Source organism: Mytilus trossulus, chromosome 6 (genome assembly GCF_036588685.1).
Source record: "Mytilus trossulus isolate FHL-02 chromosome 6, PNRI_Mtr1.1.1.hap1, whole genome shotgun sequence".
NCBI lineage: Eukaryota > Metazoa > Mollusca > Bivalvia > Mytilida > Mytilidae > Mytilus > Mytilus trossulus.
Genome location: NC_086378.1, coordinates 60,872,703 through 60,898,866, shown reverse-complemented (window position 1 = coordinate 60,898,866; position 26,164 = coordinate 60,872,703). Strand labels below are relative to the sequence as shown.

General features: G+C 33.2%; 2 protein-coding genes and 1 long non-coding RNA gene across 3 annotated transcripts; 1 reads left to right on the top strand and 2 right to left on the bottom strand.

The window, feature by feature from the left end:
- Window positions 1–1,590: 1,590 nt before the first annotated feature.
- Window positions 1,591–11,052, top strand: LOC134722871 (uncharacterized; the record flags this gene model as incomplete). The annotated part of the gene is made up of 8 exons (XM_063586503.1): window positions 1,591–1,740; window positions 3,302–3,440; window positions 4,124–4,228; window positions 5,317–5,496; window positions 6,573–6,742; window positions 7,405–7,648; window positions 8,404–8,500; window positions 9,589–11,052. Coding segments are annotated over 8 exons (1,785 nt in total), but the record flags the coding sequence as incomplete, so codon positions are not given.
- Window positions 11,053–13,447: 2,395 nt separating this feature from the next.
- LOC134723612 (uncharacterized) lies at window positions 13,448–15,919 on the bottom strand. The gene is made up of 2 exons (XR_010108132.1): window positions 15,455–15,919; window positions 13,448–14,099 (listed from the first exon to the last, which is right to left on the bottom strand). It is a non-coding gene; the product is annotated as an uncharacterized LOC134723612 (long non-coding RNA).
- Window positions 15,920–18,562: 2,643 nt separating this feature from the next.
- Window positions 18,563–24,640, bottom strand: LOC134722870 (thrombospondin-1-like). Its single transcript, XM_063586502.1, has 6 exons — window positions 24,592–24,640; window positions 22,641–22,793; window positions 21,600–21,773; window positions 20,936–21,106; window positions 20,068–20,336; window positions 18,563–18,640 (listed from the first exon to the last, which is right to left on the bottom strand). Exons 1-6 carry the CDS (start codon window positions 24,638–24,640, stop codon window positions 18,563–18,565), a joined length of 894 nt encoding a protein of 297 aa, XP_063442572.1.
- Between the last annotated feature and the right edge of the window lie 1,524 nt (window positions 24,641–26,164).

Below are 26,164 nucleotides of genomic sequence, written 5' to 3'. Positions count from 1 at the left end.
AGGTTGTTTCATTTCGTTGGACACTTAAATTCGTGGATAAAGTCATCCACGAAAACCACGAAAATTGGTACCACACGAATAAAAGTACTTTCACAGTATCTATTTGTATTTTTAAGCACGTACGGTTTTATTGTCATTTAATTTATTGACTCGTTTCATTTAAAGGGGCACTAGGTACGAGACATGCTTTTGTTTATATTAAGAACAATTATATTGTTCAAACATTAATGAAGGTGAAATTGTGAAATTATAATTCGCTTTTAGTAGGCAGTATGCGTTAGTTTGTGAAATAAGGCTAAAACATTGATGATGAATGATCTACTTGCAAGTAAATAATTCAATAGAAGTACATTTTGGAAGATTTGGATAAAATTAATGATTGTGTTTTAAAAACCGTTTGGTAAAACATGTTTATAATAAATCTAAGCCATTAAAGTATAGGAAACATTTAATTTAAAGTATTATACGCAGGCTTTCAACGAAGATAACATTTTCCCACCTGTATACAGGTTTCAATGAGATTTCACGATGCTCATACCTTTGATCTAAACAATTGAAATAATCTTATGTTTGCAGGCTTATACTGTGGATTCGTTATTATTCGTTGGATACAAATTTTCGTGGGTACAGTTGGACCACGAATTAAAATGTTCAACGAATTACACATTTTCTTAAGGATATGTATGCAGCGATTACTAAAATTACGAAATCAAATACCCACGAAAATGCAAGTTTTCCTCAATCCACGAAAATTGATACACACGAAAATAAATTAATCCACAGTATACTCTCTTTTCAAATTTTATGTTGCATTATCAATTGACTAAAGCAATTTATAAACAGGAGAGTGTGGCATGCACATGAATATGGGGATGTTCAATAATCTCTCGTATGTTATAAATCCGTTCATCATATGTTTAGCTCAAACAAATAAGTTTTTGATTTTAAGAAGATTCGACGGTTTAGTTTCCTCTAGGTGCTTGCAATTTGGTTGTTCATGAAATTTCTACGAATTGATTGAATATACAAATACAAAAAACAACTGCCCCGCAGTATTTAGGAAAAGAGGATGCCTATCTTCCTAATACTTTTTTTGATGATATATTTATTTTCATTTTTTGGTTGTATATTAACATAGATACAACGTTCTTAGTGCTTGTTAAACAGATTCATAACAACACCTGCTTATGACTTGAAATTTCTATGAATGAATGTTTTATTAGTGAACTTCGAAGCAAATAACGAAACTCTACTCCAACTATCTTAACACATAATTTCTAAATAATTACCTTGACAACTAAGCTGGCTATCTCAAAAGAGGCATTCGAGTATCAATACAAACGTTTACAGGAATTTCACGTGAAAACATTGAAATTGGAGGAAAAAAGTCAGGTCCGATTCACTTATCTAACGTTTTTGCCATTTTAAGAGTCTTATATTTTAGGAAAGCAGATTTACAATTTCAGAAAATTTAGTTTGTTTCACTATTATGTGGTCTTTTCGGTTTAATTTTATGATAAAATAATATTGGATGTTTATTAAAGGATTCTTTCTGCAGTGATAAGCCTGTGCATTGCAGAAGTAGCATGATATCCATCGTTTCAAAACAATATTCCAAATGGCAACAATGTTGACCATCCATGTCAACCGAATGTGAAATGGCAAGGTGTTGGACATTTGGAAAAAGAAGGTGGTGGTCCAAGAAATCCATTTGGTTTAGATTTTGCTGCTAACAATATGGTAATATATTTTTTACAGAATAGAAAAAGGGCGTCATTTGTCACACAGAATCATAAAACTTAAATTATAGAATTATTTAGATTTCAAAACCGTTACGAATACAAAGCTACGAAACTGTATTTATTTTTTATTTAAACATATTTATTTATAGTGGACTGGGAAACAAGTTTTACAACTTATATTAATCCCTTTCCACTTTGCGGGTGCGTCGCAGCGAGTGCTGCCTTGTAGCGGCATTATCCTACTCTTTTTCGAAATCTACAAGGGTGTCTTTAACGTGCAAGAGATATGGCTCTCTCTTAACACGGGCCAGCCATTTATCGTCCCCGTCTGACGGACTATCATCGTTTCCTCAAGACCATACTCGCAAATGGTGTCAAGGGAGAGCCGAAAATTGAGTTCCTGAAATTTTTATCCCAAACGGGAATCGAACCAGGAACCTTTGTGTTAGTAGTCCGATGCACTAACCACTACACCACGGCTCTCATGAAACCGTAGTTTTGATATTTTTGACAAATTGCGGTTCCGCTACTTACAAAAACGGAAACATATTAAATGTTAAAAAAAAATGCAATTGTACACTTCAAGGAAAAACTAAGGATTGATCAATGTAAACCTTACCGTAAACCAGAAAGAATTTGTGAGATCGGGACACCGTGCCGTTTCTGCTGCATAAGTGACACTTATAACGTTGCACATGACATAGGACAGTTTGGAAAAATGCCATCATTAAAATTAACTAGTTTGTCTGTAAAAGTTTCATTTAAAATTTATAAATTACATCATCATTTCCTGACGTACTTTATTTGTTGTATTAAAATTTGCGGTAAACGTGTTGTGACAAAATCAGAGAGGTCGTTTAGGATATGCATAATGATAACAAGGGTCTCATTTAGTTTGATAGGACTATAACGTCAGAAAATTTGTTTTTAAAAAGTTCACAATTATAAGTCTAAAAAACGCTTTATATGTTATATTTGAAAATAATAACGAAATATTAACTTCAGCATTTCTCTTCAACTACGTTCTTTATTTGGGTCTTTCCACTTCTTTTGATTCGACCGTCACTGGTAATCCTTTTGTTGACGAACGGCGCCTCCGGTCTAAATACAAAATAACAACTCTAGTATCTATGACCAATTTATCTAGAACAAACAATATGGAATCTTATGCGAATAAAATAAACGTGAGAGGTTAAGCTAGCTATGCAAAATCCAGGTATTATCTAAGGAATTGCATGTACAAGTCAGAAATAAGACAGTTGTTTCCCCTTTGTTTGATGTGTCTGAGCCTTTGTTTTTGCCATTAAATTGAACGTTCCGTTTTGAATTATCATTGGAATTTCGGCATTTTTGTTGTTATACTTTTTATTAATATCAATGCACAAAGATAATAATTTTGACATACATAATTCTTAGATACTTTCATAAAAAAAATAAAAAAATAGGATTTCCATGACCAGGCAAAAAATAATAACCTGATGCATTTTCTTTTGAATTTGATATCTTATTTGAAAAAGGTCTCTGTAAAAATAAAATATGAAGTGATTTAATCAATTTAGGTATGGGACACAACTCTGTGTCAAATGGATTCAGATGGGGATGGAATGACGAATGGCTATGAATTAGGAGACCCAAATTGTGTTTGGGTAGCAGGACAAGGAATTACACCGGAGAGGGCCATAGACATCACTCACCCCGGTAAATATTGAATAAATATCATCTGTAACGAAACATTACTTTTAGTACAGTGAAATAAATAACTTCTTGATCGGGGTTTAGTTTAAAATTGTTCTCACTGTCGATTATGGAACACCATAAAATATGTTTTGATATCTTACGGAATTGTTGTTTTTAATTATCGAGAAGAAAGAAATATTGCAAACACGGTTATGTCGGTAACTACTTTTGACGAAGTAGAATCCCAACTGAGTTGTGTTAGTTTCCTTACTTCTTTAATGGAAAATGCCGATTGTAATGTTGCAAATGGTTATGGATGGAAATTAAGCTATGTCAATTCAAGCAAAGGTGGGGTTATCAAAATTTATCAGATCGTTTTAAAACTTTAAATAGATATAGGAAGATGTGTTATGAGTAAAAGTTAACCAAAGCCAAGGAACGGTTTTCAAGTCAGAGTCTTGTCATATATATCTTTATATTGAATTAGATTAATATCAGAATAGTTACATATAAAGTGGATTGCCGCGGAGTCGGCAGTATTGACAGGATCATTTATAATCATGATCCAGCTTATTGGTATAGTAACACAATTTATTTACATTTGAAGTCCTGTATGTATCAAACTATGGCTGTTGCAGAATTTTGAAATGCGTCGTTTCTTTTGTTTACAGCTGTAGTAATCATTTGGGTTTTATTTGTTTTAGGAATCTGTGATCCTTTTAATGCTCCACAATGCTATCAAGCGAACAATAACTTCACAATATCATGTACACCAACTCAATTTAACTGTCCTGCAACTCAAGATTCTGGTGAGTAAATATCTTTCAACAGATACAATTTGTTAAATCATTTAAACTAATTTATGATAATGTCAACTCACCATGGAAAAATAAAATGGCTGTCTGCTTGGACCTTTAGACTCAAAATTGCGGTATATTATTAGGTCAACTAAATAAACTTGTTTGAAACTATAGTTTCGTTATTGTAGCATCTGATTTTTAATCATATGTTTTTTTTTTTAATTCTAATTTCTAATAAATTAGAAAATACACATAATGACAAACTAAAAACTCATAACAATTCACACAAATGCTGATATAGGTGTATATTCAGACAAAACCAAAAAAACATAAAATAAACAATACTAATTTTACTTGATTAGATGTGCATTTCGACAATAACAATGTCTTTTCAGTGCTGCGCGTGGCCAAACCCTACTTCAAACGTTAAAAATCTGATTATATCAATAGGGACAAAAAGTAAAGCTAAACCGTAATCGAACTCGGGCAAAGAATCAGAGCTTTGTACGACAGAAAGAACAGAAAATATTTAAATTGAACAAAATCAATGTATTCATCCCAGTACCGAAGTCAATGACATGACACATAAAATCTAGGATGGTCAAACATTGTCTTAAAACATATGACATTTGAACGAAGCTTGTTGAAACAGGTAAATTTTTTGGTTTTTGTGCTAATGAAATTAAAGTTTTGAGACAACGTATGCTGTATTTCTTGTAACTGTTTCAAACAAAATTTTTAGATCGAAATAAACAGTTTTGAATTTTGAACGGTCAATTAAACAATTTTGCTAACCATTGTCCAACGATGTCTTGAATAAAACTCTACGGAAATACATTGTCAATTTTGAAAACAAGGTTTTATACAGTTAGTGTTTAAATAAAGAAAACAATATAATAGTTGCCCAGGAAATTGAGGTATAAGGTCACATGAGATGACTTCTGTCGTTTAACATTGTAACCATACGGAAAAAATTGCATTTTTATTTATTTATCAGTTGCGAAAAGCGGTGGTATATTTTTTTATATACGTTTTTTTTTATATGTTTGACGATAGGTATAAATACTTTTGAAATCCTATTTAATCTATTTTTGCAGGTGTTATCAGTTACACTTACTCTCTCCCTCCGACACCAGTACCGGTTAAGGAAACAACATATATGTGCATGGTATTTGATTTCCCACAAGGGCAAGACATTCACCAGATTGCCTATGAACCAGTTATAGATAACGCAAATGTGATGCACCATATGACGATCATGGGGTGTATGCCTGGGCGTATGTAGTTCATTCTTATATGTAAAGATATGAGACCTAGTACCAGTCATTATCTTGTGGTTGAGTGTGTTTTTTATTTCAAATTTAGTGACATTATGCTTTTCGGTCTGTTAACCGTTCGTGCGTTTGTCCCGCTTCAGGTTTTGGTCTATGTAGTTTTTGGTGAACTTAAACTAAGTCCACATGTCCCTTATGACATGTTCCTTCTCATTTAAATTAGAGTTTTTATAAAAATTTGACGGGCCACAGAACATAGAAAATGGTAGTGCTAGTTGGACATGTTCTTGTTTTCACATGAAAATACTCCAAAAAGTTACCAATGATAGTTCATATATTCGGGAAGAATCCAAAGTACCGATTTAACTTGAATTTTTTGCTTTTTTTATTGTTTATTGTTTATTGTTTAATGTTCACGTCTCTTTTTTTAAGTTTTGTATTTGAAGTTTCAGCTTTTTGTTTTAAAAGAAAGCGTCGTCCGCAAGTTATAATTCTAAATATTTGTATCCTATATATATAATTGTAGATTATTCTCAGTAAAAAACCCGGGAAGAAGACAAGGGTAACACATGGCAAACACATGGCAAGATTAAAAAGACGCATGTTTCATATAGAGCAGGAATATAGCCTCTTTGGAACAATTGACTTCTTCATATTCATTAGTATAGGGCTTGTTTTTCGGACAGTTTTCCCTGTTGTCTTTTATGGAGTTGTTTGTGTTTCCGTGTTGTTTTGTTGTTGTTGATGTTGTCATGGTCTTATCACACAGTAGCGGCAAGTATTTCATGGACATGCAGGAACGATAAATCAGTAGTTCATGTTCTGGTAAGTAGATAAACAAATCTGATACATTTAGACTGCAACTTAAAAGATTTAGATAAGGCATTGCAGTTGGTCGCATCCAGACCACTAAAATAGTTGTTGGCAAGGTACGTTTACATGCACTGAGCACGACACTTACTCAACATAATTTACACTAAACATGGCTGCGTTTCATAAAATAATTGTGAGTATGCAACACGTAGCGTAAATATCACTTCGTACTAGCGTTGACCATTGTGTGTTATTTCATGTTTTAGAGACAGTACCTCCTAATGAGGTTGGCGTTCCCCATGAATGTGGAATGGGAGCATCAAGTTCGTGTCAGATTGTATTAGGAGTATGGTCTTTGGGATTTTCTGGGCATTGTCTGCCTGATGAAGCTGGTATCAGAATTGGACCAAACAAGTATACACAAGGTGCTATACAAGTATGTATATAGTAGAATTACAAAAAAAAACCCGAACTGCGAGGAAAATTCAAAACGGAAAAAGTTATCAAAGGTAATCGAAAGGCAAAATTAAAAGCTCAAAACCAGAATGGATAATAGCTGTCGTATTATTTAAACTGTAAAAATATGATTAATGATAATGATGAGATAATTTTTTTTTCGCAACGATTTTTTTTAATTTTAATTACTGTACTGTGTTAGTATATCAATGTGAGAAAGTCTGCCAATTCCAAGCTGAATGCCACGAAGGGCTGAATACAATATTAGCGTGGAGAAAATTCAATAGAAAGTGGAATTTTTAAATGAATATCCAGGCCTAATTAAAGCTGAAATAGATAATCATGCACAAGACCAGATGACACTGAATATTCTACAACAGTATATGCCGAAATCAATCGTGTAAAAAAGTTAAAAAGTAGCATGCATACCAACAGATGTACATGCATATTCATTCCCCTTCCCATGCATATCAATTGGTTTTTATTTCTACGCCAATTCAGATGACATCCAATGAGTAATACTTTTAAGTTGTATCGGAATATTTCTTCATTTCATCAACAATTCAACGTCCGATAAAGGTTTACCAATCTTTAAAAATAGCGGTTTGCTTTCAATATGATACCATTTGTATACTGTTACAGTTACACTGGACAAACCCGCTTCTTTCGAACAGCCTTGTTGATGGATCAGGGATGAAACTTTACTTTACACCTAACCTCCGTCCAAATGACGCTGGAATTTTCATCACCGGTCAGAATTATCTTAACATACCATCGGGTCTTGAGAGCCACCAAGAGGAAGGCGAATGTCCATCCGAATGTACAAATCAGCTCTTCACAGGAACTATTCATGTGTTTTCAGCTTTGAATCATATGCATTATTTAGGTAAACTAAATCAAATTATTCAATATTTTTTTTTATGTTGACTGAATATAACCAAAGAGGTTATAATCCAGAACAAACACTTAAGTATATTTAAACTGTCAAAAAGATTTCCCAAACATAGACACGTTTGATCAAATGACACTCAATAACAAATAATTCAGCAATCGATATATACTCAGAAATAATTAACTACGAGGAGATGAACATCACAGCTATAACAATATTATACAATAGTTTATGTTTTGTTTAAAAAAAGTGTCAATCATTTTATCAATTTAGTCCTGGTATCTATGATTAGTTTATTTATTATTTTTGTTTCATCAGCTAATCGACGTCTGTATTTTGTTTTGGATTTTTCAAACATTTTTGGCTTGAAAAGACACATGCACATCTGGTTTAGTTAAATTTGGACAGCTGTAGTGATTCTGTGGATATATCATTAAATAAATATGAAATAATAGAGTTTATTGAAAAAATATGTAAAATTGATCGACAAAATTTCAGGTTCCTGTACGTTATTTAAAAATAATTTCACTATTCATTGACTGATCATATATGTCTAACCTGGTTAGATATTCGTATAAAACAGCAAATAGTTACGAGTGATCTAGACAAGTTGCATAGGCAAATGCCTGTTGGCTGCATTTCACCATTTAGTTACCATTTGGGTATTTTAGATTGCCGTCTAATGGACGTATACCCAACTACTCCTTCAGTCATATGTTGTTTGAATAATTTTTGTATCTTATTCATAGGCAGTGAGATGAAAGTAAAATTACATAGGAACGGGACAAAGATTGCAGATCTAACAGATGATCCCTTATATGTTTATGATTCTCCTCAACTTCACGAGTAGGTATTTAACATTTAGTCATTTTCTCTAGCTTGTTTTACTGGGTAATTTTATTACCAATAATCAAATTGAAGATCAAGCACTTTGGTCCTCTATTGATATTCCTTTTCTTTGAGTTTATGCTAAGTTATGTCGATTTACGTTGAGTTATTAAGTACATTGCGTGTACACAATATGTGTATGTTTGTATATTCTCTTGCACGTATAAGCCGCCATTGAATCGAGATTAAAAAGAAGAGACTCAGGGTTAATACCCTGAAAGACATGAACATTGTGCCACATGTTGAGCAGAATCTGCTTACCCTTCTGGAGTACCAAATATCAACCCTAGTTTTTTGTGTGGTTCGTAAAGATCAGATTAAAGTTTTCTATGTTGTGTTTTGTGTACTTTTGTCTGTCTTTTTTTCGACTTATCTGTTTATTTTCGACTTATGAGTTTGAATGTCCCTCTGATTTCTTTTGCCTCTCCCTTGTCATGTCGGAGCCCTTTACAGCTACATCAATTCACATCGTTCCAATTTGATTTCTTTAATATAAGAAGGGTACAATAAAAGAAGGTTTGAATCAGGATTTTCCCTTCAACGTCAAATGTTCGACAGAAAATTTTTACATATCTATATATACTTCTCCGTCACATCTTCCGATGCTCGTTAGTATAGGTTTTACTGTCAGATGATAGCAGTCAAGTTGACCCTAAACAACGGTGATAATTCGGTGTCGTGGACTACTCCTACTTGCATTGACCATGATTAGATGTCTAAGACAGACAACACAAACTGTTCGCCCTCGAAAAACATAAAAGAAGGCATACGGTCCCGCAAATGACATACATCTGTCTAAATTATGTTCAACATTCCTGGTAACCGGAAATACCAAATAGACCTATACAACACAGGTGCCCCGGTTGATTAAACAAGCTGATTTTATGGTTTAAAGAAGTTTTTAATTGGGTATTGCAGGTATTTCATCATATTTATATTTCATTTAATGCAAATAAGTAATTTACACATAGTGAACCAACATTTATTGTTTTTCACAAATCACTATAATAATCATTATATCAAAGACTGAAATTGTGTATTTCTAGGCTTTCTCCAGCTATTGAAGTTATGCCTGGCGACAGTATCACCACTAAATGTACATATAAATCAACATCTCGTTCCGGAACAACGTTATATGGTCAATCAACATTTGATGAAATGTGCTTTGGTTTATTATATTACTACCCAGTGGCAAATATTGCCGGCGCGTGGACATGTATTTCGTTCAAAGGAATTTCCCAATGCGATATTAATTCAGGAAACGTCGATGGTTGTAATACATTTGATTTCTTTAATTTTGGTAATCAAGCAAGTCAGAATAGGTACGACACAATTATCAACAATTGTCCAATATTTGGTGCCGGTACATACGATTGCATGGCTGCGCAGATGTCCATAAGAAACGATCCCTGCATGGCATCGGACGTATATGATTTGATAATTAATAAAAGTAATGGTTGGTACACTGCAGATGCCTTTCACTCTGCGATGTTGACACACAATCGCTGCTTCATGTTTTACGATTTATCAGTAGATCAAAACCAGCAGTTTTATAATTCAATCGTAGACAATTGTGAACCATGGGGTAGTTGTTTGGAGCAGTGTGGCACAGCTATTGATGCTCAAATGAATCAAGCATGCATGCGCCCGGGGACATATGAACATTTTCGATCTTTCGCGGTTATCAACCAGAATATCCAGTGGATTAGATTTTTTGCATCCGTTGCATCTTGTAGAAACATATAGAATGAGACAAATCCCTTTTTCAACTTTTAAAAAAAAAAATGTCTTCTTTTCACTCATTTTCACAATTAAGATACTTTTGATTAATATATAGAGAGACTTTATGTACATATTTCTGAGGGAAAGACATATTCAAAGAAACTTCAAAATCATACTCTTTGTCAATTATCCTGGTGAAATTCATAGAAGATCATGAACAAAACTGAAACTTAGATAGACAGATGTCATCGTCATTAAATATTCAAATAAATTGTTATGTTATACATGATTTCGAATTATTTTTCATATTCCTTAAAGGCTTTTTTTATCATTTTGTATTGGTATATCGTGTTATACATACGAGTTTTATTGTCTGAGTAGCTTAATAACAAAATCTTTAAAATCTTGAATTTATGTTAGAGTAGAATACATTTTTTGCGAAAGTCTGAATGAAATGAAAAAGTAGCAATGCCATGATAAAGAAGAAGCATACTTGTGATGATTGGAAATATTACAACCAGAACAGGGAATAATTCGCATGCGTCACAGATGCCACAATTAACCACAAGAACACATGGTTCAGGGAAGAAACTAAAGAAATCCGTCCAATTCAGCTGACGAACGAACTAAATCATTAAGATTTTAATATGGACAAAAATGATTAGCCAAATAATATACTAAATCATTTAAACAAGCTTTCCTATTTTTTTTTTATTTTTCTTGCATATAGATCTGTATTATGTCCATGCTTCATTGCAATATAAATAAAGAAATTATCATCAAATGTTTCTTGATTGTTTTGTTTTCTTGATTGCATAATTTGTTTGCTGAAAACGGGTATATTTTTTGAATGCTATATTATTTTTTTTTATGAAAACTTGATTGTTTTAGCATACACCAGGCCGTTTGTTTTCTCCGTCGTTAGACACTTTATTGTCTCTTAAATCATCTAGCGTATTTTCACAAAAACTAAGATATGAAGAATCTAGTATAAACGTTTTTCATTTCTTTTTGATCGAATGAAAACCATGACCGACAAATACAAGGCAATCTTTGATTCTGATGAGCAAGTTTTGAAAATTTGCCCCTGCTTAAACTACATTGAGAAATGTTTTGAAATATAAGACTTGGCTGTAATGTTGACGTTTTTCCCTTCATTCAATTCTCATCGTCTTCTCTGCAATTCCCTTACCAATAGACTACTTTTGAGTTCGTTGCATTTCCGTCAAAAACTTTTGTTTTATTGAACATCATTCATGCGTTTAGGGGCATCATCATTTCCCTCCAATGTTTATCGAGCGGTTGAAAAAATATAATGCTATATATTGTACGAATTATTCGGAAAATTGATATTTTATAACTGATGATTAGCACTGCTGTCATTGGGGAATTGTGATTAATTACCAACAGATAAAATTGAGAATGGAAATGGGAATATGTCAACGAGACAACAACCTGACCAAAGAGCAGATAACAGCCGAAGGCCATCAATGTGTCTTTAACGCAGCAACCGGAGGGTAGCCTCAGCTCTAAAATAAAAAAATGTGTAGTAAAAATGGACGTCATATCTTACTCTAAAACATATAAATGAACTAAAATTAAAATATATACAAGACTAACAAAGGCCAGAGGCTCCTGACTGGGGACAGGCGCAAAAATGCGGCGGCGTTAAACATGTTCTGTGAGATCTCAACCCTCCCCTATGTTGTGTCGTTGTTCTCCTCTTATATTTAATGCGTTTCCCTCGGTTTTAGTTTGTTACCCCGATTTTGTTTTTTGTCCATGGATTTATGAGTTTTTAACAGCGGTATACTGCGGTTGCCTTTATCTATACCTCTAGTCAATGTAGAATAAAGAACCACATGGCAATACGCACAATAAAACTCTGTTTAAAAGAAGTCTGAGTCCACTGTCAGAATAAGTAACAAAAGAAACTAAACAAAATGACAATGATAGTCTACATAAGTTAACAAAGGACTACTAGCAGTTACTGAAATGCCAGCTCCAGGCCTTAATTAAACCATCATATGAAAATCAAGCACAATCCCTCCCGTTAGAGGTTCAGTATCATACCATCATCAAATGTATGCGAAGAACATAACCCGTATCATGTTAAGAACGCACTTTATTTCTAGTTTATCCTGTAAAATGACGATCACGAAGACGCTGGATAAACTTTAATAGTGCAAGAATATAGGCGATCCCCTCTATCTGGTAAATAACGTCATAAGCTCGCATAATTGACGAACTCATTTGGCGAAGGACTCGAAAATGGTCTATTTATTCAGGCTTTCCAGAACTTGTTATTAAAAGTAAATGACAAACAATCCTCATTTAGTTTTGAAGGAAAGAAAAATATGACCTACAGAGCAATCTTTGATTCTTATTTGTCAAATTTATAAATATTTTCCTTATTCTTCAAGTCGAATGATTTTCGAAAATAGGATGATTATAAATGTAAAACTGAACCAAAGTTAAAGAGAAATGTCATTTGCTGGATTAACCACACATTTTTGAATTTCTTGTTCTACATTCTACTTTATTGAAAAATAGCAACTATATAAAAGTACAAACATGTGGTATGATTACAAATGAGACATCTCTTCACCACAGATCGAATGATGTATCAACTTTATGTCACCGTACTACCTTCAACAAAAAGCAAAACCGATACAGCATAGTAAGCTAGCAGGGGCGGATCCAGCCATTTAAAAAAAAGGGGGGGGGGGTTCCTAACCCAGGACAAGGGGGGGGGGGGGGGGGTTCCAACTACATGTCCCCATTCAAATACAATGATCGTCCAAAAAGAAAGGGGGGTTCCAACCCCCGGAACCCCCCCTCTGGATCCGTGCCTGGCTATTCGAAATGAGAAATGTAAGATAATTCAAACGAGGAAACTAACGACCTGATTTATATACAAAGAAAAAAAAAGGAAAAGTAATATGATATACAGCAACAAGCGACATCTGAGTTGATTAACATATCCTGACTTTGGACATACACTTCAAGAATTTGCACGGCGGGCTAAACATGGTTTCTGACATGGATCCATTCTTCTAACCTTGGAAAGTGGTGCAACAGAACAGCTTCAGAACAAACTATGAAAACCAGTCGAAAGAGTGACCTGGACGCATCAGATCGATATAAAACACAAACACAACTAGCAAAAACGCAAAATACACATGTTACTCATTCCTTATTTATTGATTCATATCCATCTAAGATAATACTTAGCTCTTTGTTGAAGTCATAATGATTGTTTATATATAAACGTACATGTACGTCGAATATAATCTTTGTTTCAGTTATAAATTACATGCAAAATTAAAATAACAAATCAAATGCGTTTGTAACTTGAAAAAAGGTCACACGTTGACAAAAGTTTTATTTGACATAATTCACTGCTTATTTTTGTGGGCCGTAACGTTACATCTGTGAAGCCTTTGTGCCTTTATGCGATCCTATTGATAGATTTAACGTATCCGAAATGCACTAAAAGTGTTATAAACATCGAAAAGACTCGATGCTTGATGGGTCATTTGTACCCAAAGCCTGTCACCTACTACCAGTTGAACGATGATTGTTTGGGAAGCCATATCATATTCTTTATTAGTGTATAACCACACTAAAATAGCTCCATTCTTCCGTAAAGTAGTGTGAGCGGTTACAGAGCCTGACATCATGGTAACCGATACCGAGTAAACACCGTCCATTCCAGGAAGAACAGTAAAACTACCATCTCTGTAACCACGATTGTCTAAAAGCTTAATCAGATATTCGATAGCATTATCGTTCTGATATGAATGCACACCTCCGGGTAATGTCGCTGTGAATGCTGTAAACAGATTTTCAAAGATTCAAAAAATTAATGTATAATATACACATAAATACAAGCAGACACACAGATTTGCAGAATATATATGCATTACTCTATCTTTATTATATTTATACTGCAGTTAGTTGTTTGTTGTAAATACTGTACTTGTCAATGGTCACTGTAAAAATCTGAGAATACTAACATTATGTATTCTATTCGTACAAATGCCTATTTTGTATTTGAAATACCAAAGATATATTCTAATGACCCAGATTTGTTTTACTGCAATGAAATGTAGGGTACAAAAATGTAAATTACCTACAACTGGCTAATTTAAGTGATATTTTTTAACAACCCTTTTCCGTATGAACCGGATGTGACATACTAAGATTTAGTGGTATTAAACCTATGCGGAAAGGGCCTAATATAGATATTTTAAATTATTTTGTCAGAATATCGTTCAACATAATTTCCGTGGAACCCAGTGTTTCGCATACTTTATTGATCTAACAAATATTTTAAAAACTTTAACTGCAGACTCCATGTTATGTTGATGGGACGAAAATGTTAGTCAATTTAAAAGTGACATATAGAAAAAGAGGAAATTAATTTTACAAACTTTACTTCTAGCCACTAGCTTCTGCTCATAAAATAAGCTTCTTTCCAAGTTTGGTAAACGTTAAAAGTAAATAAAAATTTAAAACAATAACCACAGAGTGAATGTAATGTTAACTGGCAAAACAAACTAGATCAATTTAAAAGTAAAATACTGATTTTTTTACCCTATTTCCTTCACGACACTATCTTTTGATCTTAAAGAAGATTCCGTTCAAGATTGGTAAAAATCCAGGGTACTTTAAGAAAGTTATTATTTGTTTTATAATTTAACCATAACAGAATGTTATCTGGCAGAAAAACTAAGTCAATTTATAAGTAAGATATTGAAAAACAGAATTTTTGTTCCTGTTCTATAAGTTATGGTCTATTGACCTTGTGACTTTAGCATAGTTTACATTTTAAAGTGTGTGATTATAATATTATATGTATATCAATTAAAGGCGATCCACTTATAATAAGTCAGTGATGTTCGGTTTGTAGTTGAAATATAATGGCTTTTCTTTTTCCATAAACATTATTCAGTTCTATGAAAATAAAGTTTAAAAATATACGTATTATTCAAACTGCGAACTAAATTTTGTATTTTATGTATTTTTTAACAGAAATTCATTGATCATGTTTAAGCGGTAAATACATTAAGTATCATAATGTACTACTATTTGATGTTGGGATAAACTAAAGTGGCAATCATTATAGAAAAACGAAATCAAGCTTGACATGAAATAAATCAATCAATCTTGGATACGAAGTCTTACCTGCACATGTGTCTGTGTAACAACTTTTTGAGCTAGTATCTTCACCATCACATGGCTTTCCGTCCCCTACAGGAGCAGGATCATTACACAATCGTGTTCTTTCCTGCACTCCTTCTCCACACGTTACTGAGCATGGCCCATACAGACTCCATGGTCCCCAGTTTCCATTGACGACTTGGAATAAATTAATATCAATTTTGAAAATGTATAAACAATTTGATGTATATCTGCTTCTTCCTGAAGTTTTTCAACCAATTTGTTTTTTTACAAATTTCAATTAAAGTTCTCTCCCGACATGCCCAGGAAAGATTTTGACAAACATGTAAAATATCTTGTTGTATTTGATGTCAGATGTTACAACTTGTTGCATTTTAAGTCAGGTACTATCGATGTCGTTTCAATATATTAAATAGACAATAAACATAACAAAATAAGAATTATGTAAATTGCGAACTTTTTTTGTAATCAATGTATTTGTGAACAGACATGCATTGACCATGTTGGTTTGTTTTCCCTTTTATCATTTTTGTAACAGGTATATACATTTTTTATGCCCCACCTACGATAGTAGAGGGGCATTATGTTTTCTGGTCTGTGCCTCCGTTCGTTTGTTCGTTCGTTTGTCTGTGCGTCCGTCTGTACGTCCGTTCGTCCCGCTTCAGGTTAAATTTTTTGGTCGAGGTAGTTTTTGATGAAGTTGAAGTCCAATCAATTTGAAACTTAGTACACATGTTCCCCATGATATGATCTTTCTAATTTTAATGCCAAATTATAGTTTTGACCCCAATTACATGGTCCACTGAACATAGAACATGATAGTGCAAAGTTCAGGTTAAAGTTTTTGGTCAAGGTAGTTTTGATGAAGTTAAAGTTACATCAACTTGAATCTTAGTACACATGTTCCCTATGACATGATATTTCTAATTTTATTTCCAAATTAAAGTTCTGACCCCAATTTTCACGGTCCACTAAACACAGAAAATGATAGTGCGAGAGGGGCATCCGTGTACTATGGACACATTCTTGTTTATCCTAATTTACTACTTTTTGAAGTTGGTATGCACTTCAACAACAATCAGTGTAGTAACAAAGAATATGAAGAATTGCAATAAATAAATCAATCAATAAAGGATACTACAGATACAGTTAGGTCGGCTACATATCTTGACTTAAATCTAGAAATTAACAATGAGGGTCGGTTTTACGGACGCCATCACCAAAATAACTAGGGTGATCTCAGGTGCTCCGGAAGGGTAAGCAGATTCTGCTCCACATGTGGCACCCCTCGTGTTGCTTATGTGATAACAAATCCGGTAATTAGTCTAATTCGGTAGGTCACATTCATGAAAGGGAAGGAGATTGTAGTTACGACGTTAGCAACATATCCGATATCATTTGTGAAACGGTTATTCCATAACGGTCAACCAACTCGTGATGGCGTCCTTAAAATTTACGAAGGGATGATTTCAAGTTCACCATTTGGAACTCTTGGTTAATAGCTTCCTTGTGAGCAGTAACCCTCTATCAAGAAAATCATGATAGGAAATGCAAGCACGGGAATATCGTATCAATTGGGAGATATATACCCCGTATGCAGGTGCTGCTGGAATGTTGCTACTTAGAAATGGAAAGTTCACAATTGGAAAGCTGAAAGTATCTCTTTTGTCGTAAAGTTTGTGCTAAAATCTTCATCCTCACATATATCTCCGTCCCCTACGGGAGACGGAGCATTACACAATCGTGTTCTTGTCATTACTCCTTGTCCATCACAAGTTGCTGAGCATAGTCTAAAAGGACCCCATGGTCCCCAGATTCCATTGACTTGAACAAATAAATATGATGTTTTAAGGTGGTGTATAAACAGTTTGGATTATATTTGCTTCTTCTAAAAGTTGTCCGACCAAATATTTCTTATATATTGCAATAAGTTATCTTTTATATAAGCTTTGGATTTCAAATATTTTGGCAACGAGCATCACTGAAGAGACATGTATTGTCGAAATGCGCATCTGGTGCAAGAAAATTGGTACCGTTAATCTTATTACTACCACCGTGGCGATGCCTCTGCTGATGGATTATTAGTCCCCGAGGGTATCACCAGCCCAGTAGCCAGTACTTCGGTACTAGCATGAAAATACGGATTTTTTGTGTTATTAAAATTTGCTGTTAAATTAAGGAATGTATCTCCCTCGTGCAAAGCTATATAAGCTTTGGATTTCAAATATTTTGGCAACGAGCATCACTGAAGAGACATGTACTGTCGAAATGCGCATCTGGTGCAAGAAAATTGGTACCGTTAATCTTATTATCTGTGTCGACATGTCCGAGAACGTTTTTGACAAATAAGTAAAATATCTTGCTGTATTTGATAAGGTACTGTTCGATCGATGTCATTTCATTATGTTATATAGTAAATAAGCACAACAAAATACGAATGATTTAAATTGCAAACTCTCTTTTGTAATCAATGTATTCATTAACAGACATGAATTTATCATGTTGGTTTGACTTCACTCTAATCATTTTTACAACCGGTATATACATTACTTATCATAATTACATGAATTGTCAAAATGCGCATCTGGTGCAGGAAAATTGGTACTGTTAATGTTATTACTACCACTGGATCGATGCCTCTGCTCTTGGACTGTTAGTCCCCGAAGGTATCACCAGCCCAGTAGTTAGTACTTCGGTTGTGGCATGAACATACGGGTTTTTGTGTTATTAAAATTTGCTGTTACAAAATGTTAGAAATTATTATAAATTAAGGAATGTATCTCCCTCATGCAAAGCTATGATTCCTTTCATGGATTTGGCTATACTGATAGGACCTTCTTGATTATTGCTCATCTTTTATATAAGCTTTGGATTTCAAATATTTTTGCCACAAGCATCACTGAAGAGACATGTATTGTCGAAATGCGCATCTGGTGCAGGAAAATTGGTACCGTTAATGTTATTACTACTATTAGAGGTTGTAGTTTATCACAACTTTACAAATAAATCCTCTTAAGTTTTATTGTTGATACAGGATTAGAACGTTGTTTTTAATTTATCATTAAAGAGAATTATTCAGAAGTCGAATAACGTATGATTTACGATGCATGTTCACATAACATGAACTTCAAAAACAGGGGCATGCTCTTTACTCAACATCAGCCTGAAATAAGTCATGAGGAAGAACCACTGAAATAGGAACAATGTAAAAATACAACATACAGATACAATTTGTAGGTGTCTCAACTTATCAGCGGTCTGTTTTCGCTATCTTAGATTTTTTTAAACTGTAGTTGTCCTCTAATATATGACTTTATTAAGTCTAATACGAACCGGCGATTGCATTATGGTTGTACCAAAGTTGATTTAAAACAAAACAGTAGCAAAGGTGTGAGTGATTGTGTTTCTTTTTAAAGATGGTAATCAAAAGCTTTTAAAAAGCTAAACTGCCATTATCTCTATACACAACAAGAGTTACAGGTTCACGTTTATGGCGAATTCAACTATTCGACAAACTTTATAAGTGATATACGAGGACCTTGCATGATCTATTTGTGTTTATTTAAACATGATGTTGTGGGTTTATCTTCGAATAATTAGTTTGAAATTCCATTTCATACCTTTCGCCTCTTCTTCTACACAAAAAGATTTTTTTTTTTTTGGTATTTGGAAACGTGTGTTGGAACATATACTATTTTACAGATATTTTAACGTACATATATATATATATATAACGATTCTTTTAACATGTTGGTTTGATCTTAACCAATATCTAGCAATAGACACATAAACTGAATTTCCGCAAAGCAAGGGGAAAGATTACTTGAATGGTTTGGTTGCAAAAAATGTCCTTGAACACGTAAAAAATGACTAGATTAAACAATCAGCAGGACATTTTCATATCACACTAGCATGTTATTATTAACTGTTCACAGAACTTCAATTTTGTGAAATACTGAGGCTTTTCCATCTCAGGAATAGATTACCTTAGCTGTATTTGGCAAAACTTCTAGATATTTTTGGTCCTCAATGCTCTCCAACTTCGTACTTTATTTGGCCTTTTACACATTTTTTTATTCGAGCGTCACTGATGAGTCTTTTGTAGACGAAACGCGCGTCTGGCGTATATATAAAATTTTAATCCTGGTATCTATGATGAGTTGATCTATCTTTCATTGTCTTTGTGAAAAGCAACTATCAATTAACCAATCAATTTTGAAATGTGTTATTTCTCTTATAATATGTTTGTGTCGGTTTGTTATTGACACATTCCTCATATCTTCATACCAATCTGACTTAGATATAAACTTAACCCCATGCTATAATTCTCATAGTAAGATTTATGATATAATATAAATAAACATACGTCTAATATTATCATTTATTCAGTCTTAAGGTACAACTCTTTTTAAAAATAAGTCTAACCATAACAAAATGATAAACTTTATTTGAAAGCATTCAATGCTTAGTTTTGTGGGACGAAAAGTAACGTCTTCGAAGCCTTTATTATATCATATAGACAGTTAACGTATCCTAACTGCGCTAAAAGTGTTATAAACATCAAAAAGACTCGATGCCTGATTGTTCATTTGTATCCAAATCCTGTCCCCATCTACCAGATGAATGTTGATAGTTTGGGATGCCATATCATATTCTTTGTTAGTGAATAGCCACACCAAAATATCTCCATTTTTCCTCAAAGTAGTGTGACCTGTAACAGAGCCTGACATCATAGTAACAGATACCGAGTAAACACCGCCCATTCCAGGAAGAACAGTAAAAATACCATTACTGTAACCACGAGTGTCTAAAAGCTTAATCGGATATCCGATAAGACCACCGTTCTGATATGGATAAACACCTCCGGGTAATGTCGCTGTGAATGCTGTAAACAGATTCGCAAACATTCTAAAATGTAATGTATAATATCCACATAAACATAAGCAAACATACTGTTCTTCAGAATACACATGCATTACCCAATCTCAGGTTTATTTAACCTGCAGTTAGCTGTCTATGGTACATGTTGTATTTGTTAATGGTTACTGTAAAAATCTCAGAATATTTACATTATGTATTCTGGTCGAACATATGCCTGTTTGTAATGGCTGCCCGACAAATCACCTGATTCTGTCAAATGTATCCAATTCATATTGGAGCAATCAAATGTCATATATCATTTGATAAATATGTAACAAGCTATACACGCGAATCTAACTTAAAATTGACAGCATCATTATTCAAATTACACAACGCATACAAGATTTTGAAAGAAAAAATAAGAGGTTTATTCCTGGAGACGATTATTACTGTAAAATTGAGTTTAAACTTATTAAGCATACTGTATATAACAGATGGATTATTTTCATTTCAACGGTCAGTGAAAGTAGGAATTAGATGTTCCTCTATTTATAGTCTATACCATTTGAAAACAAAGGTCACATTACACGAAATAAATAAATAATTACTTAAACGAAGTCTAACCTGCACATGCTTCTATGTTACAACTTTTTGAGCTAGTCATTTCACCATTACATGGCGCTCCGTCCCCTACAGGAGCAGGATCATTACACAATCGTGTTCTTGTTTGCACTCCCTCTCCACACATTACTGAGCATTGTCCATAAAGAGTCCATGGTCCCCAGTTTCCATTGACTTTGGATAAATAAATATAATTTTGAAGGTGTATAAATAATTTGGTGTATATCTGCTTCTATCTGAAGTTGTCTGACCAAATATTTCTTACATATTTCAATAAGTATTTCTCTCGACATGCTCGAGAACGATTTTGACAAATATGTGAAATATCTTGCTGTATTTGATGTTAGAGCTTAACCTTACGACTTGTTGCATTTTAAGTCAGGTACTGTTCGGTCGATGTCGTTTCAATATATTATATAGAAAATAAGCACAACAAAATACGAATTATTTAAATTGCTAACTCTTTTTTGTAATCAAGGTATTCGCAAACAGACATGCATTGATTAGGTTGGTTTGTCTTCACTTTAATCATTTTTATATACATTAATTATCATAATCTACCACTATTTGAGGTTGGGATATACTTCAACGTCAATCAGTATAGAAAAAAAAAAAGAAATGAAGAATTGAAAGACATAAATAAATTAATCCTTAAACGAAGTCTTACCTGCACATTGTTCTACGTTAACACAATTTTGTGAGTCAATATCTACACCATCACATGGCTTTCCGTCCCCTACAGGAGCAGGATCATTACAAATTCGTAGTCTTTCCTGCACTCCTTGTCCACAAGTTACTGAGCATGGTCCATTAAAAGTCCATGGTCCCCAGTTTCCATTGACTTGTAACAAATAAATATGATGTTTTAATATGTATAAACAGTTTGGTTTATATTTGCTTCTTCCAAAAGTTGTCCGACCAAATATTTCTTATATATTGCAATAAATAATCTGTGTCTTAATGTCCGAGAAAGTTTTTGACAAATTAATGAAATATCTTGCTGTATTTGATGTTAGAGCTTAACCATACAATTTATTGCATTTTCAGTCAGTTACTGTTCGGTCGATGTCATTTCATTATATTATATTGTAAATAAGCACAACAAAATACGAATTATTTAAATTTCAAACTTTCTTTTGTAATCAATGTATTCATTAACAGACATGCATTGATCATGTTGGTTTGACTTCACTTTAATCATTTTTGCAACCGGTATATACATTATTTATCCTAATTTAATACTATTTGAGGTTGGGATGTACTTCAACAACAATAAGTATAGTAACAAAGAAAATGAAGAATTGCATTAAATAAACCAATCAATTCTCAAACGTTGTCTTACTTGGACATGTGTTTTCGTTAATGCAATTTATTGTGCTAAAATTTGCACCCTCACATAGATCTCCGTCCCCTAAAGGAGCAGGTGCATTATACAATCGTGTTCTTGTATTATTACTCCATTTCCATCACAAGTTGCTAAGCATAGTCCATAATGATCCCATGGTCCCCAGTTTCCATTGACTTGGAACAGATACATATGATGTTTAAAGGTGTATAAACAGTTTGGTTCATATTTGCTTCTTCCTAAAGGTGTTGACCAAATTACTACTATTTGAATGTGGGATGTTCTTCGTAGTATATTATATTAGAAAGAAGAAAATCAAACATGCCACAGAATAAATAAAGCAAAACTTAAACGACAAAATACCTGGACATGCATTCTTGTTACAACTATCGGATTCAAAGCCAGGACCTGAACAACTACCGACACCATCACATAGTCGTTCTCTTGACTTCCTTCCACGCCCACAAGGTTTAGTGCATTCTGTCCAAGAAGACCATGGTGACCAATTTCCAATGACTGTGGATAGAAATAACTTATAATTTTTCAGATATTAAAGAATTTCGATTTGCTAGTTTCTCAAAATTTCCAACCGTTTTTTTTTAGCAGATTGCATTAAGTGTATTATTTCGAGTATAATGTCGGGAAAAACATCAGAAATGTTTAATTTCAGGGCTAAACCTTAGCACTCGTTACGTTTCAAGTCAGGTATTGTTCAGGTAAAATTGTTTCCATATGTAATTGGTAAAATTTACATAACAAAATACTGCTAATATATTAAACTGCAAACTTTATCCAGTAACTAATAAAATTGAGAATGGAAATGGGGAATGTGTCAAAGAGACAACAACCCGACCGTAGAAAAAAAACAACAGCAGAAGGTCACCAACAGGTCTTAATGTAGCGAGAAATTCCCGCACCCGGAAGCGTCCTTCAGCTGGCCCCTAAACAAATATATACTAGTTCAGTGATAATGAACGCCATACTAATTTCAAAATTGTACACAAGAAACTGAAATTGAAATAATACAAAACTAACAAAGGCCAGAGGCTCCTGACTTGGAACAGGCGCAAAAATGCGACGGGGTTAAACATGTTTGTGAGATCTCAACCCTCCCCTATACCTCTAGCCAATGTAAAAAAGTAAACGCATAACAATACGCACATTAAAATTCATTTCAAGAAAAGTCCGAGTCTGATGTTATAAGAAGTAACAAAAGAAAATAAACAAAATGACCATTATACATAATGTGTACTTAAAAGGACACATATTTATGTGAATTCACTTAACACATTTACCAATGGTATTTACATTGACTTTTTATTTTACTACTGTGCGGTGCTGAGGTATGCTTCAAAGACAATTTCAATAGAAAAAGATAATCAAGCATGGTACATACTCAATAATTTATAAATATTTTAGAACGTCCTGTCGTAATTTTATTATCGGTTCTTTAATTCATCTTATAGCAATACTATTTCGAGTTATTTCCCTTAGAACGAAATAAAAATTTAAATGGCCGACATTTTCATTGAATTTTGTTATTATGCCAGAACAGTTTTGAAGCGATTGCATCTTATAGAGACAACATCGATTAGTACCTCTACGAATTTGAAATAATGACAGTGTAAAATTGATCCAGGCGATCGTTTCAATTTCCGATGAAAAAAAACCATAATAACAATGACGTGAACAAACCGATGTTTGTTAATATTTTGTTTTTATACTAATCAGTCGTGGAAGTCCTACGAATTTATATCTGAATTTACACTGCTTTCATACGGTTGCATTCTTAATAAAAATAAAAATATAAGATATAGTTTTAAAAAGTACAAACAATCAACAACGTGTTGGAAAAAAAACCACCACAAAAGCACACAGATTGAAAAAGGAATAACAACTATAATATGTATAAAAGTCTTACTATACAAATCTTTGAATATCCTAAAACAATTTTGTGCAGTTATGAGCCAAGATACTTATAATTGGAATAAACAAATGAAATCGAAATGGTATTTAGAACTACTTTTGTACATCGGAAAGGCAATACATGCTCTAGGTCATGTCCACTTTCATAAAACATCCTTTGGCAGTCTTAACAAAAATATCTACGGAAAATTCAAACGGAAAGTTCCTTATCAAATGTCAAAAACAAACACTCAATTCAATAACTTGGTTTATAAAATTTCTTATGTAAAAAATGGACAATTATACCTGATATTATAGCTAGCAAAACCTTTGACCTGTTTGACAGTCGCTTACAAATTCTTTATTTTGACAACGATGTGTGATTATCAAAAATAATGTAATATCTTACCTGGTTGAACAATCAAGGACAGCAAACACATCAGAGTGAGCTTGTGCATGTTGCCTGTTATGTTCAATGATTTAAACGAATAATGAAAGATGGTGATATTCAGAGTTGCTTATATAGTCGAGTCGTCTTTTTTATCCACTGTAACAGGCATTTGTAAGTTTAAAAAAAAAAGTTACCTTTGTGCGTAGGTATTTTATCAATACAATATTCTAACAGATGTATGATACATGTTTTAGTACATGTTTACCGACACATGATTTTAATAATGTTATCGATATATTTCTATATATCATATATCGGCGTACAATTTGTTCCCATACGCATGTTGATAAATTGTTTAAAAAAAATCTACCTCTAAATTAAACAAATATGTATCTCAAGCATATTGATCAATATATTCATTTTGTTTTAATTTGAAGTTTCATATGACCTTCAGTAAATTTGTTATCTCTTGATTTGTTGACTTGATGGACGGGTATTTGATAGCTTGCTATGCGAATTGATTTTCGCTAATTGTTGAAGGCCTAGCGGAGACCGATAGTTTGTAAACATTTGTGTCCGATTGTTCAACAATTGAAATTAATTCATTTTTCATCAAAAGCAGAATCTTAACTGCAATGATACTTTATTTTAGATATATAGGACCTACAGTAATGTTGAGGTCTCGTCCTTTTCATAAAAAGTTCATCGAAAACTTCACAAATAAAACACTAGAGTCTTGAAGAATAGCTTCTAGGCACTGGTATTGCTTATCATCTTAATAGTGTGTTATAGTATTCTTTCATTTTTTTTTATGAATATCAATGTTACTGTTCAGTTTGTGATATCCATTGAACGTGACTCTGTACTTATAAATCCCCTCATTGCGTTTTTGTTTGATGATATATGCATTTTATGGTTTTCTGATACATATGACGTGATTCTGTGTCCTATGCATCCCGTCATATATATAGTGTTATTGTGCTATTGTAACTTTTATATTCTTGTATTTCGTTTTGACGTGACTTTGTTTCTGCATCCTGTCAAAGTATTATTGAGCTCTTTTGTTTTTTTTCCTTTGTGCAAATATGCTTTTTCTATATGCCTTTTTGTGTGTTCTTTGATAAATATGTAGTGGATTTGTACTTATTGAAACATCCCGTCACTGTATTACCTGCTATTGGAAATTTTGGTATTCTTGACTTTCATTTTGCTCATGCGCTTTGTTTTTATGCCTTTTTGTGTTTTTTTTTGTTACATATGTGTTACATAATGTTGGCTCTTGTACCCCTATTTTTGATATATGTACTTATGATGCCTGTTTGTTCTGTTGGCTCATCTTTGTCAATATATATTTGAATTTGATGCAATTGTCATATAAGTGAGAGCTGTAGCTAGCTATACAACCAAGTTTAATCCACAACTTTTTACACAAAAAGGTATGAGCTAAAGTATAAAATAAAATTAATGTTTCTGGTTGAACAAGCTTTGATATGAATCCTTCCTTTGTTCCAATCATTGGACAATTAGATAACTCACAACACAGTTTAATTACCTTACACATGGAAAGAGTATTGCTCATTCTATACGCTTA